Below are 16547 nucleotides of genomic sequence, written 5' to 3' on the forward strand. Positions count from 1 at the left end.
CGTTTACTGGTGGCAGCAAGCGGAGGAGATAATCGGGGACTCTTTCCATCAGACCCAATGCAGTGAATCATAAGATTTCAAGCCAAACTGCTTGCTTGCTGGTCCCATGAGAAGACACTGCTATTATCTGCCTCACTCATGTTGCAGTAAGGAACCAAAGAACAAGCTTTAATTTAAAAAGCAGACAACGAACCCAGGATGCAGAAAGCCTTCTAGAAAGCGACTGGCAGGTAGTGTGCAAGGCGCACATTGCGTAACCATATGGCACAGCCTGGCCTGGAAGAGCTGCTAGCCCAAACATTCTGGCAAACGCTGCAACTCCTTCGGCCTCCTGACAGGTGGTGCAATCAATAGCTTTATTTATTAACGACTACAGTCCATTACAAAAGCGGACTGTGGGATGGCATGGAGAACGCTTGCCTCCCATTGGCTTCAGTGCCTACCCTTATCTCCAACATCAAGGTCCGTTAGTAATGGAAACTTCATGCTCTAAAGGGATGTGGCCATGCAGACGCTGAACAGCTACCTAAACTTGCCCCACGTAGACCCGCTGTCCTGTCTCGCAGGTTAAATACTGAGTCACGCTCTAGGTCCAGTTCTTGGGGTGTATCCAAGTTTGCTGGTGCTCAGTGGGCTTTGCCTGGTCTCATGGGACAGGCAGTCAAAGAACGGACACATGCGTTCAGTGGAGGAGTGTCTGGGGAAGCACTGGAACAGACTGCTCAAATGAACCACAGTTCTTCACCTCTCCCTCCATCCCCCCCAGCCACAAAGCAGGGCTGTAGACAGCAAGGCAGAGGCACAGAAGCCATTCATTCGCCCTTTCCCTTCCTCCTCCCTGGCAATCCGGGTGAGCCTGTCCTAACCCCCGCTGAACACAGCAGAGTTGTGCGTGTCAGCAATGCATCTTCCCTCCTCTTCTGAACAGAGCTGGGCTTGCTTTCCGTGCACCTGGGAGACGAGGCAAGAAGGGGTATGCAGGCAGAGGTTCATTTTGGACAGCCCTCTCTCAAATGACAACCCTCCCTACACTGTACTGGCTATGGGAGGGAAGAATCACTCTCTCAGACCCACTTCTGACAGTGGGGCAGAAACCAAGAGGGACTTCTTAGGATCTGTGACCTGACTGAGCTACTACAAATCTCACACAAACCGCTACACTGTGCAGAGAGCTACATTCAATGACTTCATCTAATTTTTGCCAGAACCATGCTTCACTTTTCTAGGATGGCTGCTGGTTGCACAGCTCACACCAGCCCTGGTCAGTAAATCTGGCCTCCAGAAACCTAACTGTAGCAGTTTATTTCTTTGCCTCCATCTGCCCTGTTCCTCCCATGCTCGATACCCACCTCACGTCATTCTTCACAGTTCATTACCTTAGGTTTCAGACATTTGCTAGGAATGCGAGGTAGGAAAACCCAGACATGTTGGCTTGTGCGAATGCTTCTCAATGTTTTATTTCTTTCTGAAAAGATTTCTGGACCTCTGTGTCCGTGCAAGAAGAGTCTAGCGCTCCAAAAACCATGTTGCAAGTCTGGGGAGACTAATTTTTTTTGGAAAGTGCGCTACAAATTAGCCTTGCACCCTCCCCAAGTGCTATGCCAAACCTCTTCCCCTTCCCAATCTGCTGCTCTGTTTTCTGCTCCCAGTTCTGTGCTCTGACTTCTGCTCCCTGCCTGATCTGCTGCTCTGCCTTCTATCCCCTTTTCAATCTGCCACTGTGAGCCTGACCCTTTCCTGGTCTGCCATGTGCCAGAGAGGCTGCTTATGCAGCTTGTGGCATGTGTGCTAGCAGGATGGCCACCCCTGCTCTAACAGATAGCGATTTGTAAGCCCCAACACATGGTTTCTGATCCCTCACTTTTCATTCCCAGATGGAGGGGCTCACAGAAGCAAAGCAAATCAGAACAGACCAATGTAGGGTTTCCATACAAAACTGACTCTTGTACTTGCTGACGGTTTTCCCAAAGCCACCACAGATATCTCAGAAATCTCCCCATTGGTTTCATGCATCTCAGAAAGTTGTTTTCCCATTCACTAACTGAAGCAGCACACCCAAAAACGCACCCAACAAGGCAGCACTCTGCAACACACAACAAACCTGGCAGTGTCTGTCTGCTGTGTGTCCACACACCCTACACCCCTACCCCTTCCAGTCCATCCCGAGAGGCCTCCTGGCCCAGAGTGCTATGGAGAGGACAGGGTATGGAGAGAACAGGGTATGGCTCAGAAGCAGAGGTGTGGAGCCTGCTAGGAAGAGTCAGCACAGAACTGGTTAGGGGTAGGGCAGGGCAACGATACCAAGTCCATGGAGAAGTGGCATCAGATGCAGGGAAAGTACAGAATTGAACTGAGAAGAGCAAATTGCACTGCCTCTTGTTGAGTGTTGAGAAACCCCCACTGAAAAGATGGTTCCAGAGAAGGATGAGCCAGGAGGGCTCTCCAAGGCTCCCAGTATACAACACCTCCCTCCCTCTGGCCTTTTTATTCTCCTCTATCCAAGCTCCCCTGCAGTGGAAACTCCCCTTCAGAAGCAATGGCAATGCCTACCGAGTCCAATTCAATGTACATCTCCTAGAGTGCTTCTTGTCCAAGCTGGCCTAGGTGACAAAAAGCCATCTCTTCTGCTGGGCAAAGGCCTCCCTGCCTTCTTCCATCACCTCAAGGTCTTGCTTGCTATTTCAGAACCGTGATACTCTGCTACTTACTACAGATCTTGTTTTAAACACTCATCATCTGGCACTTCCTAGTCAACAACAACAGAAGGGCTGGGGTTAGTTTGGTTTGCTTCTCCTCCATGACAGGTACTCAGAGACATGGCTGTACATCACTGGTGGAGGGAGAGAGGGAAGAAAAGGACTTTGGGGGAAGGCTCAGGACAGCCGAAGCCCAACTCTGCTTGTCCCCCTTGTGTATTTGAGGTTAATGTATTTTACTGTAATATAAAACAAGCTAGTCCTGAAAGGGGAGGCCATCTTGCTCGCCAACTGTGGCTGTTTGCTGAATATTAGCTTACTACAAGGTCTGGCTATTTCCAAGGAGAAAGCATGCCAGTTTACCCCTCTCATATCAAGTTCCCCCAAACTCTGCATCAACCATTTCAGACCGTCTGCACCATGCCCTGTCCAACCTCATAGCACCTGCCAAGTAACAGGGATGGCCACACATCGTTTGAGTCGAGACTTCACCGCTCAGTTCCAAAATCAATTTCTCACAAAAAACAGTAGTGAGAATTGGATGGGATTGGAAAGACGGTGTTTTGCTGACCAGCACTCAGATTACAGTTTAAATTGAGTCTAGAAACCTGAATGATTCAAACCCTCTGTGCTGTAATGAATACATTCCTGGGCATCCATCTTGTTTCTCTTGGCATTCACATGGCACATATAGTGCTGGAGAAACCCAGAAATTTGTGGGAGGCATCTCATTTATCCAGTGTACTTTCCCATCCTAAGAGATCTACAGGAAAGTTGAGCAGCTCATGCTTCTCCTTCTCCCTTAACAGAAGCATGGCTGAAACATGATGGGACATCGATAAAGAAAGGTCCTTGCCCCCTGCTCTCTCCAGACCTTCCCTCACATCTTTCATTTCTTTAAAAAAAAAAAAAAAAGATTTTCTCATACCATCCCCTCCTACTTCAAAAAATAACCATCCGAGCTGTCTGTCAGATAACACTCTTCAAGGGCAAGGAACCTTCTGCTGAGTTTTATAACTTGCTTCTAATCCCTTTTGAAAGAAGACTACCGGTGGCAGCAGTGATGGCTGCCTCCAACCACGTCTGTTCCACTTGGCAAAGACAGAAGTCCTTCACAGCATGCTCCTCAGGGAAAACCATCTCCTATTTTCTATTTTGCTAATTGTAAGAAACCACCTAGCCATGCATTTGTAAACATGCCCTCTCCCCTCCTGACTAATGAAAGATTCAGAATCCCCCTTCAGACAGTGCCGTGAATATAGAAACAGCTCCATGCGGTGCGTTTGCTGAGCCAACTGCTATAAGGCAACCAGCCCGCACTTGGGGTTTTGGCAAGTACTCCGACTCTGACATTCAGTTAATGATTAAGGATCCTGAAGGAAGGGAACAATGTAAAATGTGTTCCTTACAACTCACCTTCAAAATATGTTCGAGGGGAAGGAAATCCCACTCCCATACCTCCACATTATAAACATCGACCACCTTTTCTTGTTCCATTGAAGGAGGAGAGAAGAAAAATACCTTTTTTTTTTTTTTTTTTTATAGAGAACATCACTGAGAAGCTAATACATCAGCCATGGATTTGAATTTTAGGCTGAAAACAGGTTCCCCCCCCAGAAAAAGCCTTTTCTTCTGGAACCTTACAGACCTGCAAATTCATTGTCCTTTCCTAAGTGCCTTTATAGCACCAAGATAACACTTCCAAGCATTCCCCTCCTTCCTTCCCCCACCTAGGGATAATTTTAGGCAACTGTCTTTCAGTTATGTATGTGTAAATGACCGTCTCAGCCCTGTTCTGATCCACTCAAAGCCTGGGACAATCCAGCCCCAAGATAAAAAGATTAAAAGAAAACCACTCTGCCCAATGGGACTCAGTCTAGAAGATCCCATTAAGCATCTCTGTGAATCGCACTCTGTGATGCTTAGTTTCAGTTCTCAAACTGTGGATTTGCATCTCCAGAGATCATAGGCAGACAAGGTTCTTTGGGTAAATGCGGTATCTTTTATTAGACCAGATACATAGTTGGAAAAAATATTCTCTGCAAGCTCTGGGGCACAAAATGCCCTTCTTTTAGGCACAGGGAGAGTTTGTTGCTCCAGAGAAAACATCCTTGTTAACAGCAGTATATGGAGATGAGATAACAGAACTGATTACCCACCCATCAGACCTATTGTCTCTGCAAGTTTGTGTACACACAGCCAAGCCCTTACACCTTTCTCTAAAAGTGCAAAGTTTCAAAAAGTTAAATGAATAAAAGATATCAAATAACAAGAACACACTTTTTGTAGAGCACAATAAATAAAAATCGAGGCTTCCTGACTACCAGTGACTTAAATAATGATTTAAATCAAATCTACTCTAGCCACCTCCCACTTGCTGCCAGGTGGGACTTCACAAATAACTGCTCTTCTGCTCTGCTACCACTTCCCAAAACATTTTAAGAAAATATTTTAAGATTATATGAAAAACTGGTCATAAAGCTGAAGTCAAATTCTGAAACAAAGCATCTAAAAAAAATTCACTTTGAAATCACTATACTTCACATTCACTTCATATTTTTTTATCCCACCACTGAAACAATTTACCAAACTCAGTACACAATCATGATCTCTCTGGATCAACCTGAATTCACATCTTTTCAGCCAAAAAAAACCAAAACTGTCTAATGAAAATTCTGCCCATCTTTGCTGTCAGGCCCAAATATGGACTCTGCCACCCACCCATTCACCACAGCTGCAAGTCACCCTGCTTGCAATAACTTAGTTAGGGGCCAATTATTTACCGCATCTCAACAGGTGGTGATGATGCTGAAGGCAAATCGGAAGCTATGGATGCCCATATGGCAGAACATATGGCTAAGGGTTATAGGCTACCAATTGGCAAGAGCAAAAGATTGCCAGGCTAGATAAGCTCCTGGAGGGATTGTACGTCTCTCATAATGAGTACTGAACAGCATTTTCAACGTTCCCGTCATGCAATCAATTCCACACATTTCTAGAAAGCGTGAATGCTGCAGAACAGGGCAAGTAGGGCTTTAAATGGTGTCTGCAAAGAGTAGTCTCCTGTTTAAACAAACACTAGTTCCACTTCTGCTGAACAGGCTGTGACACATACTATGGCTTAAATCATGTCTTAGCAGCCTATGGACTTTTTACATCTAGGTCCTGGGACAAAACAGGTGGTGGTGCTGAATGGAAGTCTTTTGCAAGCTTCTGCTCCATGAGATGGCACAGCTTACAGCAACAGAACTCTGCCTTTCTTGCCCCTTGGAAATGCTACTTCCAACAGATATTGCTGCAGGCACAAGATTCAGTATGCATGTGGGCTTTCTGAATGCTGAGGCCACCGAAAAAGGCTTATGGTAATATTGCTCCAATGCTGGTTAAGCTGCTGTGATGAAAACATCTTGTGTATAGGAAGGAACTGACAGGTATCCAAAGCATTATTTGGCATGGTTGACTAGCTAAAACTGAGGCCCCTGGATGATACTAACTGGTTAATTATGTCATACATCTTCAGTTGTGACTTGGACACATGTTCATGCAACTAATTGCACGATAAAATATTAAAAAGCCACAAAGTTATTACATAATGGGCACGTCTACACATGCATTAATGCACCATTGTTACTTCACATTAAAATTTAGTACCCATAATAATGGGTACTAACTCAATGCACGGTAACTGGTGGTACCGTGCAGTAGTGCTGATGGACCACCTTTTAGTGATGCTAATGTACAGTAGACTATTTTACTGTGCATTAGCACAGCTTTTGCTGTGACGCGCTAACGCGCAGCAGAATTAGTCTACTGCGCTTTTAGTAGACATGCCCTTGTGTAGACATGCCCACAATGTGCAATAGCTTTGTGGTTGGTTCCCCTCATATTCAGTTTAAGGCATGTGGCCAGTGCTGATCAGTGCTCCTGGCCAAGAAAGTAGAGTCTTGAAGGGCTCCCACATGTTCCCAGGGCTTGGAGCACCAGTCAGCCGCTCTGTGCTCTCAGCTAAGAGAGCACCCCTGAGCCCTTCAAGACTACGGCAGGACTGGGAATGCAAGTTAGCCAAGTAGAGAGTAAAGCACTTTGCTTCAGCGTACTCCCATGGCTTGGACCACAGGGTAGCTGATCCCATATCTCCAGTGTGACCAATGTCTCACTTCCATCCAGGTCTCGCCCTCAAAAGGATTACGTTGATCCAACAGACTGAAAAAAGTGGAACCAGGATAGTTACTAGATGTGTTCAACTTCTAACCTAGGAGATTCAATCTCTTAGAAACCCAAGCAATAGTACTGTGATGAAAAGTAGTAAGAAAGCAACACTTACACTTGAGCTCATGTGTCTGACCACATCCCGAGGGACCACAGAGCGATCCTCAAGCTTCAGCTGGGGAAAGAAAAAAAAAAAGATGATATATATCAAGTTAAATGACCTCAGATAACATGTGGTCAGTTATGATGAGATGCCACTTTATTTAGCCACCCATACTTGGCGTTATTGGAGTCCTGAGCCTTTTAAAATGTTCCTTTATATACCTATTAAGTTTCTCAGCACACTTGTAAAATATTGCATCCATTCACTACATTCATTATGTTGCAAATCAGCAGCAAGGCAGAAAGAAGATTCAGAAGTCCCGACTCCCCTGGGGTATTAGCCATGGAAAACACCCAGAGCCTATGTCTCGTATGCTGATAAATGGGGAAACAGGGGCAGAGGTGGAATTCAAATCCACAGAGCAAAGATTCTCTCCATCTTGTCCACAACTATTCACCCAGATGTAGCCCAGGTTCCCCCAAGTCTGCCATAAAGCATCTCACGCAGGTCTCAGCTAGGGATGCATACTAGGGGACTGTATTTTCTACTCTACCAAGCACTCACCTCAACAAAAGTAAAACACAGAAATCATTAGCCCTGCAGCCAAACAGTTAAAAAGCCATAACCTATAATACCTGTTCTGAAAAATTGCTCGCGCCTTCAGACTCGGTCAAGCACGCCCCTGCCAGGTGGCAATAAAGCACTACTAAAAGCGGAGGTGAAACCTTTAGTCATCTACGGCATGTTTCGTAATCCACACTTCACAGTAATGAGGTAGAAATTAGTTGCAGGATGACTGTGGCTGAAAATGGAGCAGCTGTACAGCCATAATGCACTAAGTACCAGTTCATATGCAGCCATAGGCATCTGGACTCATTTAAGTGAGGGAAAGAGGGGATGCATGGGGTAGCAGCCTCTGGTGTGCCGTTAGCAGGCAGGTAGTCCCGAATTCTAGTTCCCAGCTCTGGGCAGCCTCTGACACGTCATTTGAGCTTCATTTTGAGACATTTCCGTCTGTTAAGCAGAAGCAAAAGTGACCTACTTTTCAGGGTTGAGGATACATTAATGCCTCTGGCGCACTTAAAGAGCACTGAAAACGCGCTAAGTACCATTACTGCCACATTGGAGAAGTGTCCTGCAAAGTAGAGGAGTGGAGGACAGAATGCATGTCACACCTTACTTCTAAATCAAAGCATCTGAGGCTTCCTCTGCCCTTCCCCATCAATCCCAACCTCAAGTTACCTCCGCTTCATCATCAGCTATGAATCAGCATTTGGTATAAATCCTGCACCAGAACGAGGCCTTTTGTAATCCAAACACAAGAGCTGGCACCAAACCAAACATCTTGGTATGTGTAGTCTTTTTTTTTTCTTTTACTAAAACATGTTAGTTATTGGCAGAAGAGTAACATGCCTATGATTAACTCTAGGACTGTTCCCAGCTGCGCCTGTGTCCGTCTTTGTGGATGTTATGCCCATATGCCACCATCTGAAATGGTTTTACTGTCTCCGTCACCTCTCCCACCTCACAGGACTAGAGAGAGTTTAAAGTATTTCTGAGGTCACTGATAATCATCACAGAATTGGAAGGGACCCTGAGGGTCATCTAATCCAACCCCCTGAAAACATGCAGGATTTGCTATTTCTAAACCTTCCAGACAGATGGCTCTCTAGCCACTCTTTGAAACCTCCAACAAGAGAGAGAGAGAGAGAGACAGCAACTTCTCTAGGGTTGTTACAGGTAGAAAGCTTTTCCTCAGATTTAATCTAATATGACTTGCTATCAGTATAATATATTATTTTAACATTAAAATTGCCAGCAATTATAGTGTTGACATGCCAATAAAATTGTCAAATCTGAGAAATGTGCACTGGCTACTTTAAGAATTAGTTTATTCTGAAGCTGAAAAAGTATAATTAAGCTTACACTCCAACATGCATTAGAGTAATTTATTCTTAATGACACCTGGTGGTTAAATTTGCGATGCATCACGTTTTAACATAGCATCAAGTCATTCTATGTTGTTACGTATTATATATTGCACCTGAAGTATCCATAATGGCGACAAGATGATCTTATGCCAAATAAGCCTGGAACTACTTAAACGTTTCACTATTTATCATAGTCTAGTAACAGCTCTGAACTAGTGTTCTCACCCCGCTGCTAGCGATTCACACACTGAGGACGTGGCCTGAGCACACCACCTTCCTGGGACTTATCTTCACCACTAACTTGAGAGAGTTATTTTTTATTTTTATTAGATCCTTCTTGAATTGACACAGAGTTTTGTCTCTGCAAGTTGCCATTGCTCTGGTTTCTAAAATCTCCTTGCTTGAAAAAGGTAGCTCCCCTTTTACAGCGGATAAGACTGACCTGGTCTGGTGACTAGAATGAGTCTGCAAAGCAGTGCTGTTGTATATGCAGGGGAGAAGTTCTGCTCTCACAATTGGCTACTAAACCCCAGAAGAAAACTTCAAGGAACAGTTCATAAACACCTGACATTCAAGTCACTTAAGCTCCTTCTCTTGTATTGTACCTTGCAAAAGAATGGTACCAATCAAAGTGTTGTCCCTTCATCACAAATTATGGATCTAAGTATTGAAAAAGCACGATCAAGCCCAAACCTACACCCGGTTCATAATTTATCCCTACAAAAAAAAAAAACCAGTACTAAAACCACCTTTCTGTATTCAAAAATCAAATGCCTGGGTAATGGAAGCAAGAAGCTGAAGTCCCAATTCCTTTACTTAGCTATTTCCAAGTAAGGGCCTCATAAAAACCCTCACGCCTTTCCAATGGCAAGGGATGCTTCTCCAACACACAGCAACACGTGTATTTAAAATAATCGTCCTGCCAGCCCAAGACACTCTATACACATTCCTCCCACTGCCAAAGGAGGAGCAACCAAAAACAGGCAACAGATGTTAGTCATGTTGCTTAATGTACTAAGGGAAAGCCCTTGGAAGCAGTGGTGATGATGAGTCCAGTGTAACCACCTACACACACCAGCCCTGGCACAAACCCATTTCTTTCTACTATTCAGATGCCTTGCCCCTAGACAGCGCTCAGCCTTGCATCATACCTGGCTCCAAGCACCACAGCCTCACCTCAGCTGGGAAATGCTAGTTGACAACATCTTGCTAAGTCTATTTTATTTTAAACCAAAATGGAGGAATACAAGTCATTTTGCCCCTTGCTTATGGCAGCAACTTCACAGCTAATACTGTCTAACACAAGCTTTGATTCCAATTTTAAATTGGAGTAGTCTATTGGCACACATGTAACTTCTAAGATGCCTGATGAGTCTATTGCTGATACTGTTTGTAGCCCTTTCAGGATACGCTAGATTTCAATTCTCACTGCGTTACATGGGGATTGAACACTATGGCTCTCCAACGCTAATGGAAGATGGACTGTCAGATTCTCTCCCCAAAATACCACCTCCTGCTAGCAGATCAAAAAGGAGAGCAATTTGTTTGCCAAGACCTGTGACAGGTAATAAACAGCAAACAGTTCTGAAGCCAAATGGAAAATGTCGCCTTAATACCAGAGAAGCATCCAAGATGGTTATGTGAACAGCAAGCTTTTTTATTTCATACAAAACAGGGCATAAAATAAAGACAGGTGTACATCCTTCATGTCACATTTCACAGAACTCTCATCAGCTTAAAACCAAGGGACGACAGTTTTGGCCCCAGCTAAGCTTTTCCAAGCTAGTATTTCAGTTATGCTTGAAACTGAATCACTCCCGCAGTGGATAAATGTCTTACCATGCACTCCGGTAGGGCTGTGCAAAACAGCACCATTACGTTTCGCCTTGTGTTTCGACGGAACAGTGTTTTGTTTCGAATTTCATTTCGAGTCGAAATAGCTGGTCTGCCTCCCGCCCCCAGCGCAGTGTAGCGCGGGGCCCTGGGAAGCAGCCCACCTGGGCCTGCCTTTGCCCTGGTGCGCTGTACCACAGGGGATGGGAAGTCAGTCCAGCCTATGGTCGAAACATTTTTACTTCTGAAACACTTTGACCAGCCTCGTTTTGTTTTGAGGCTATTTCGACGGCGTTTGTTTCCTTCCAATTTTGCCGTTTCGACCTTGAAATTAGTTGAAACAGTGTTGGAATGAAACAGCCGGCGAAATTTTGCACAGCCCTAGACTCCAGCTACCATTTTCCCCGTTGTGCAAATATAAATGGTTTCTAGCTATCCAATAAACAGCTTAAAAGGACGTGTTCAAAATCCTTCCTGATATACCCCCCTCTTTTCCCTTCTGGGGGTGGTGACTGAATAGTTGAGCACCACTGTGTGGAGGACCACCTTTTGGTCCTGTGGGCCAGAGGAGTGGGGTGGGGCCAGTCCATGGGCGGCCAGATGAAGTCCCACATGCAAGGACTGGTCCCTGGGAACCCAGTGCTGCCCCCCTCCCACCTCCTGTTTGCCAGGATTGGTCCGTGGGAGCTTGCAACACCCCCTCCTGCCCCAGCATGCCAGGACTGGCCCCTGTTAGTGTGTGCTGGGATTTAGCACCTGATCCAGCACACAGGGCTTGGTACACCCCCCAGGTCCAGAAATCTGGCCTGCAAGCTGGGTGTTGACCACCCCTGGTCTAATTCAATACCTTCAAGCAGGAATAAAAGGTGCAAGTTTTTCTGCAAGCAACAGGACAGCCATGGACAGCAAAACAAGCATTTGCTACAACATCAGGGAATCATAAGCAGTCTGCGCTCTGCTCAGAACAGCATAAAAGGGCAAGCTAGAAAACAAGCAACGATCTGAAGAACAAATGCATCATAGGTGAAGTGAACTGATTGGTAACGGAACAGAAGTGACAGATAAGAACATAATTGCCATTTACTGGGTCACACCACAGGTCTATCTTGCCCAGCATCCATGGCACAGAGTGGATGCTGAAAGGGGGAGTGAACAGGATATAACCAGGGTTTTTTCCACTGTTCCTCTCTCACTTGCAGCCTCTGGCATTTAAGCATTTGAGATGAGCATCTTGATCATATGCATCACCACTAGGCCTGTCTGCTGGCCCTCCAAGCAGGCAATGACTGAACAAGTCACCGGCACCGAACGTCCCTCAAGAGATGCTCTCCAAAATCAACAGCTGAAGAGAAGTTAGGAAGGAAACTCACACTTAATGCACCCATGCCAAGACTTCTGCCTTCAAGGCTGCTAAGAAAACTCCCTGTGCCATCAAAAGGATCATTTAACATTGTAAAATACCACAAGTGCTTAGGAGATGAGATGGAGTGCTCTATAGTAAGAAAGGGAAAGGGAAGAAAAAGAACACCTTAGTCTTGATTATACCCCATGTATGAGCACATATCTATTTAACCTAAAAATTATGAACTCCACAAACAAAACGCATGTTGACATGGAGGAGTCATGGTGACAGGCATAAGATATCCTCTTCTGGAACAGCTAACAGCTGTTTATGAAAAGAAAATGCAAGGTATGATTTTTTTATCGCACCCCTGAAGACAGAGATGGGGAAGGGGGGGGAGGAGGGGGCTGGCTGCTGGTAGCAGGAACCTTTAAGACTTAATACGCCAAGTAACGGATACACTAGCTAGGATTCTGGCTGGCTGGATCAACTAATACGTTCTTCCTAATATTACTAAAGCAACTATTAGCCTAATCTGAACTGGATTCTGGAGGGACTGAGTAACAGGACTCGGCCAGCAAGAATACTAGAAACCCAGGCTGCTGTCTGCACAGACCCATTTCAAACCTGTTTATTTCTCCATCCCAGATGCCCTGGGGCTCTCCACACTCCTTCCTCAATATCTTGTGTAATGGCCTTTTTCAAACCACTGTTTCAAATCCTTAAAATTTGCTTGAGCATTTGGAAAAGCAGATTAACACCTTTCTGCTTGGGATGATACATTTTCATGGTGACCATGAGATAAGAGGGGGCCAGAGGAAGAATCAGTACTTTTGGAAGTAATTATTGCTCCAGATCTCTTTTAATTAAAATATCTAGTATGCAAAAAAGTAGGTATGTAGCTCTATTTCAGTCCTCATTTTTATCTATGCATCACAGGAAAAGCCTACGCTAAAAAGAGAGAGAGAGATGGACTGAATCTCTGGTATTTTGCAAGTCTAATTTCTCTTTTGCATCTTCCCTGAACTAGAGTGTTGCTGGCAAGTCAATATATTGAATCCACTGCAGACTTAAATATCCATGAACCTCTTCTAACTACCGGTCACTGATCCCAGCTGGAAACATCCCAGGAGTCCCCGTTTAGTATTTCTGTTGTTGAGTGCTACTCATATCCCTTAAGTTATTATAGCAACCTGTATTTCTAGGGCTAGGAACAGTCATTTTAGCGACAAACAAATCCTTGGGAAAAAGTCTGCTATAGCCACAGGTAATGAACCACTGCAGCGCTCTCCCTGATAATGCCAAAACACAAGGACTATACCCCCCAACCATGCTGTTGTCCTCTTAATCATTCCTCCAGTCACTCCTCCACTACCACTTTTCAGTCACCTTCATCTTCCCAGTGTGGTACGACTTTCCACAGTTAAAATATCCAGGGAAATCAAAGATTTTTTCCCCCACAATGATTTTGTCGCCAGGACTTACTAACAGCACCTCCTTGAGTGACTCAATGCAGCTGACCCTCTGCTCTGTTCACGGTGCCAGCAGCACTTGGAGAAGCAGCCTTCAGAAGTAAGTATCCTCCCACTTGAATTCGAGCACGTGGTCCTCTGGCGGACGGTGTCCACCTTTGAGGAATGCTGGGCCCTTGAGCGGGGGGACTGTGCCGAGTCGAGGCGGGACGCCTGCTCCTTGCCTTGTGACAACCAGCTGCTCAAGGTGCAGAGGCGCACCTAGCGAGCCGAGACCTTGCATTTTGTTCCTGCGGGCCGACCCCTGATGCCCTGAGGCCCCCCTGGGCATCCCCACTGGCAGAACTGTATATATGTAAATACTCCTTTTGTTCTTTGTGTTTTTGTTTTTTGTCTAGAGTGTACAGGCAGGCCTTGCAGGCCGTGAGCCCAGGCCTTGTCCATGAGGCCCAGATCTTCGGGCCAACCTATACATAATCTCTACTGGCCCCGATTTATCACCCTCTCTGGAATAAATGCTTCTTAAAAGTCAAAGTCATCCTCAATTCTCTCTTTGGAGGAAAAGGGGCAGAACCCTTACTAAGGTGCAAAGAATCCCTGAAGAGCATTGAGCTCATCTTTCTCCCAGCATCCCTGTTCCTGTCCACACCTACCTCAATTCAGACATTATCACTACTGCAGGCAGAACAGACGACATCGTACAGCTCAAAATAGAAGCGACTTTGGGTCTTCTAACTGATACAGGGCATCTCCTTGCAGGTCTCCAGAGTAAAAAAAAGGAGCTCAGCTATAGTAGTCTCCAATAGGAAAATGAGATGATGAGGCCCAAGTTCTTAAATTGGTTCCTTAAGTTAAATGCTTAAATCTTTATTTAAAACTGCTACATTTCAGATTGAACATTTTAGTGCCAGGTGTTTTATCAACCTTTGTCTAAAATAAGATACACAATTGCATTCTGAATGTGTGAAACTACTGTTTCAGGTACCCAGCTGCTCAATAGCCCATTGAAGAAGTGTCCAAATATAGGCTGGATGACACCAGCACAATGTGTATCATCTGCAGTCCACATGACACCTGGAGTTCAAGTTGAGTAGTTTCTAGAAGGATTTAAAGATGTAGCTAGTAATATTAGAGATACTAAGAACACATTCATTGTAAAAGTAAAATGGATTCTGTCCCGAACTCCACACACACGTTTATATAACTGATTTTCTGTTTTGCCTCTTCCAGACACACAAGTTTTTCTTCTGAACTGCAGTGATGCTGGCAAGTCAATATTTTGAATCCACTGCAGCCTTAAAAATCTGTGAACCTCTTCCAGTTCTGTCCTGGTCACTGATCCCAGCTGATCCTGCACGCAGATGCCTGCTGTGATTTCGAACAAGTCACTGTGCCTCACGTTCCTATTTTGTAAAGTGAGGACAGGAAGCATTTGGTGTTTTCACAAATGTCCTGTCATCCAGCAAAGAGCCCTGCATCTACCAACTGACTATTTTTGATGTGTGCCATCCAGGAATACAACAGCTTCTTATCCGAATCCTGAAGTGGTTTTGACATGGTTCAAACTTAGAACAAGTGCCCTGTAAGAGTAGCCAAACTCTGCTCTTAAAGAGATGTACAGAGAGACCCTTTTGTTACCCGTCGGAAGCGCACAGCAACCTGCCAAAGAATCAAATGAAAAAACAGTGCTCTGCACTGTTACAGAAGACCAAGTGGAAGATAAAATTCAGATGGGGTGAAAGCAGACTCTCTCTCTTTTGAGACAGATAGTGCATGAAAGAGAGGCATGGGTATCTCAATCCTTTTTTTAACTACCTACCATCCTTTTTTGCCCTCCAAGATCTTCCTGCAAATGATTGTTAACATGTTATAGGTCTTCTGTTCATTAGGGCAACCTGTCTAGATCACTTGTGTGAAGCACCCTGAGCTAAGCTCAGACAAAAGACCACGAGAGGAACACCAACTGCCAGGAGTTAGCTTGAAAAAATTACATTTCAGATGTGTACTTTTCCAAGCAGCATGCAAAAGGAAAGCCTCAGAGAAACCCTTATGAGCTGCCACAGGAGATCAAATTAAAGATCTGGCTCTTTGCTATCTAGCCACCAGACGTGGGTGATATCTACTACCTCCTCAAAGTGAGTCACTGATGAAATACTATACAGGTACATGTGGGAGGAGGAGGAGAGAACTGAGACTTAGGGAATCCTTACTAAAGCTCAATGATGACCAGCTACTGCCATGAAAAAATGATATCTGAGTTACTAGTCCTACAACAGTCTTTGGTTTTTATTGGCCAACATTGTAGGATGCTCAGCTCCCATGACCTTTTTAAAATCCAGTGCACCATTCATCTTTACAATCTCCTGGTATATTGGCATGCTGCAGAGGTCACCTGCAAGTGTCATCAAGAAACAAGCAAGAGTTTTAAACCAACTGCCCTTCAAATTCTCATTTTGACATCATACAAAAACATCCAATTGCTCTCAATTGCACCCTGCCTGCAATAACAGTAATCTTTTTTGACTAAGCAATCCCAGCTTTTCCTATCAAGGCATTAGCCAGGATGGATCTTATCACTTTTGTTGTCCTTTTCCCCCCTTTTCCATGGCCCTATTTCTCATTATATTCTTAACTGCTGAGTCACTGAGACTGTACCTCCAACGGTCCTTACCTACCTTCTGGTTTTGTACAGCATCTAGCACAGGGGTGGGCAAAATAAGGCTCACAGGCCAGATCTGGCCCACCAGACAATATCCTTCGGCCCATGGGCACCCATTAACTAATTGTACCCTGCCCATCCCGTGTGCCTCGCTAGGATGCATCTTCTGGGCAGGCCTGCTGCTGCCACGGCTGCAGCTGCCAGGAGACCTGCTCAACTTCCCCTGAGTCCAGCAGCTCCTCCTCACCTCCCTGCTGCAGCACTTGCTCCAGGCAGCAGGCAGTGAACCATCGGGAGAGGAG

The 16547-nt window shown here is 45.1% G+C and overlaps 1 protein-coding gene across 1 annotated transcript in view; it reads right to left on the reverse strand.

The window, feature by feature from the left end:
- UBE2O (ubiquitin conjugating enzyme E2 O) overlaps positions 1 to 16547 on the reverse strand; it is a 92676-nt gene that overhangs the window by 33194 nt on the left and 42935 nt on the right. The window contains exon 2 of the mRNA XM_019494191.2: positions 7021 to 7080. Within this exon, the coding sequence (XP_019349736.2) occupies positions 7021 to 7080 (60 nt within the window). The remainder of the gene's footprint in view (positions 1 to 7020; positions 7081 to 16547) is intronic.

This window comes from Alligator mississippiensis, chromosome 8 (assembly GCF_030867095.1).
Source record: "Alligator mississippiensis isolate rAllMis1 chromosome 8, rAllMis1, whole genome shotgun sequence".
Classification (NCBI taxonomy): domain Eukaryota; kingdom Metazoa; phylum Chordata; order Crocodylia; family Alligatoridae; genus Alligator; species Alligator mississippiensis.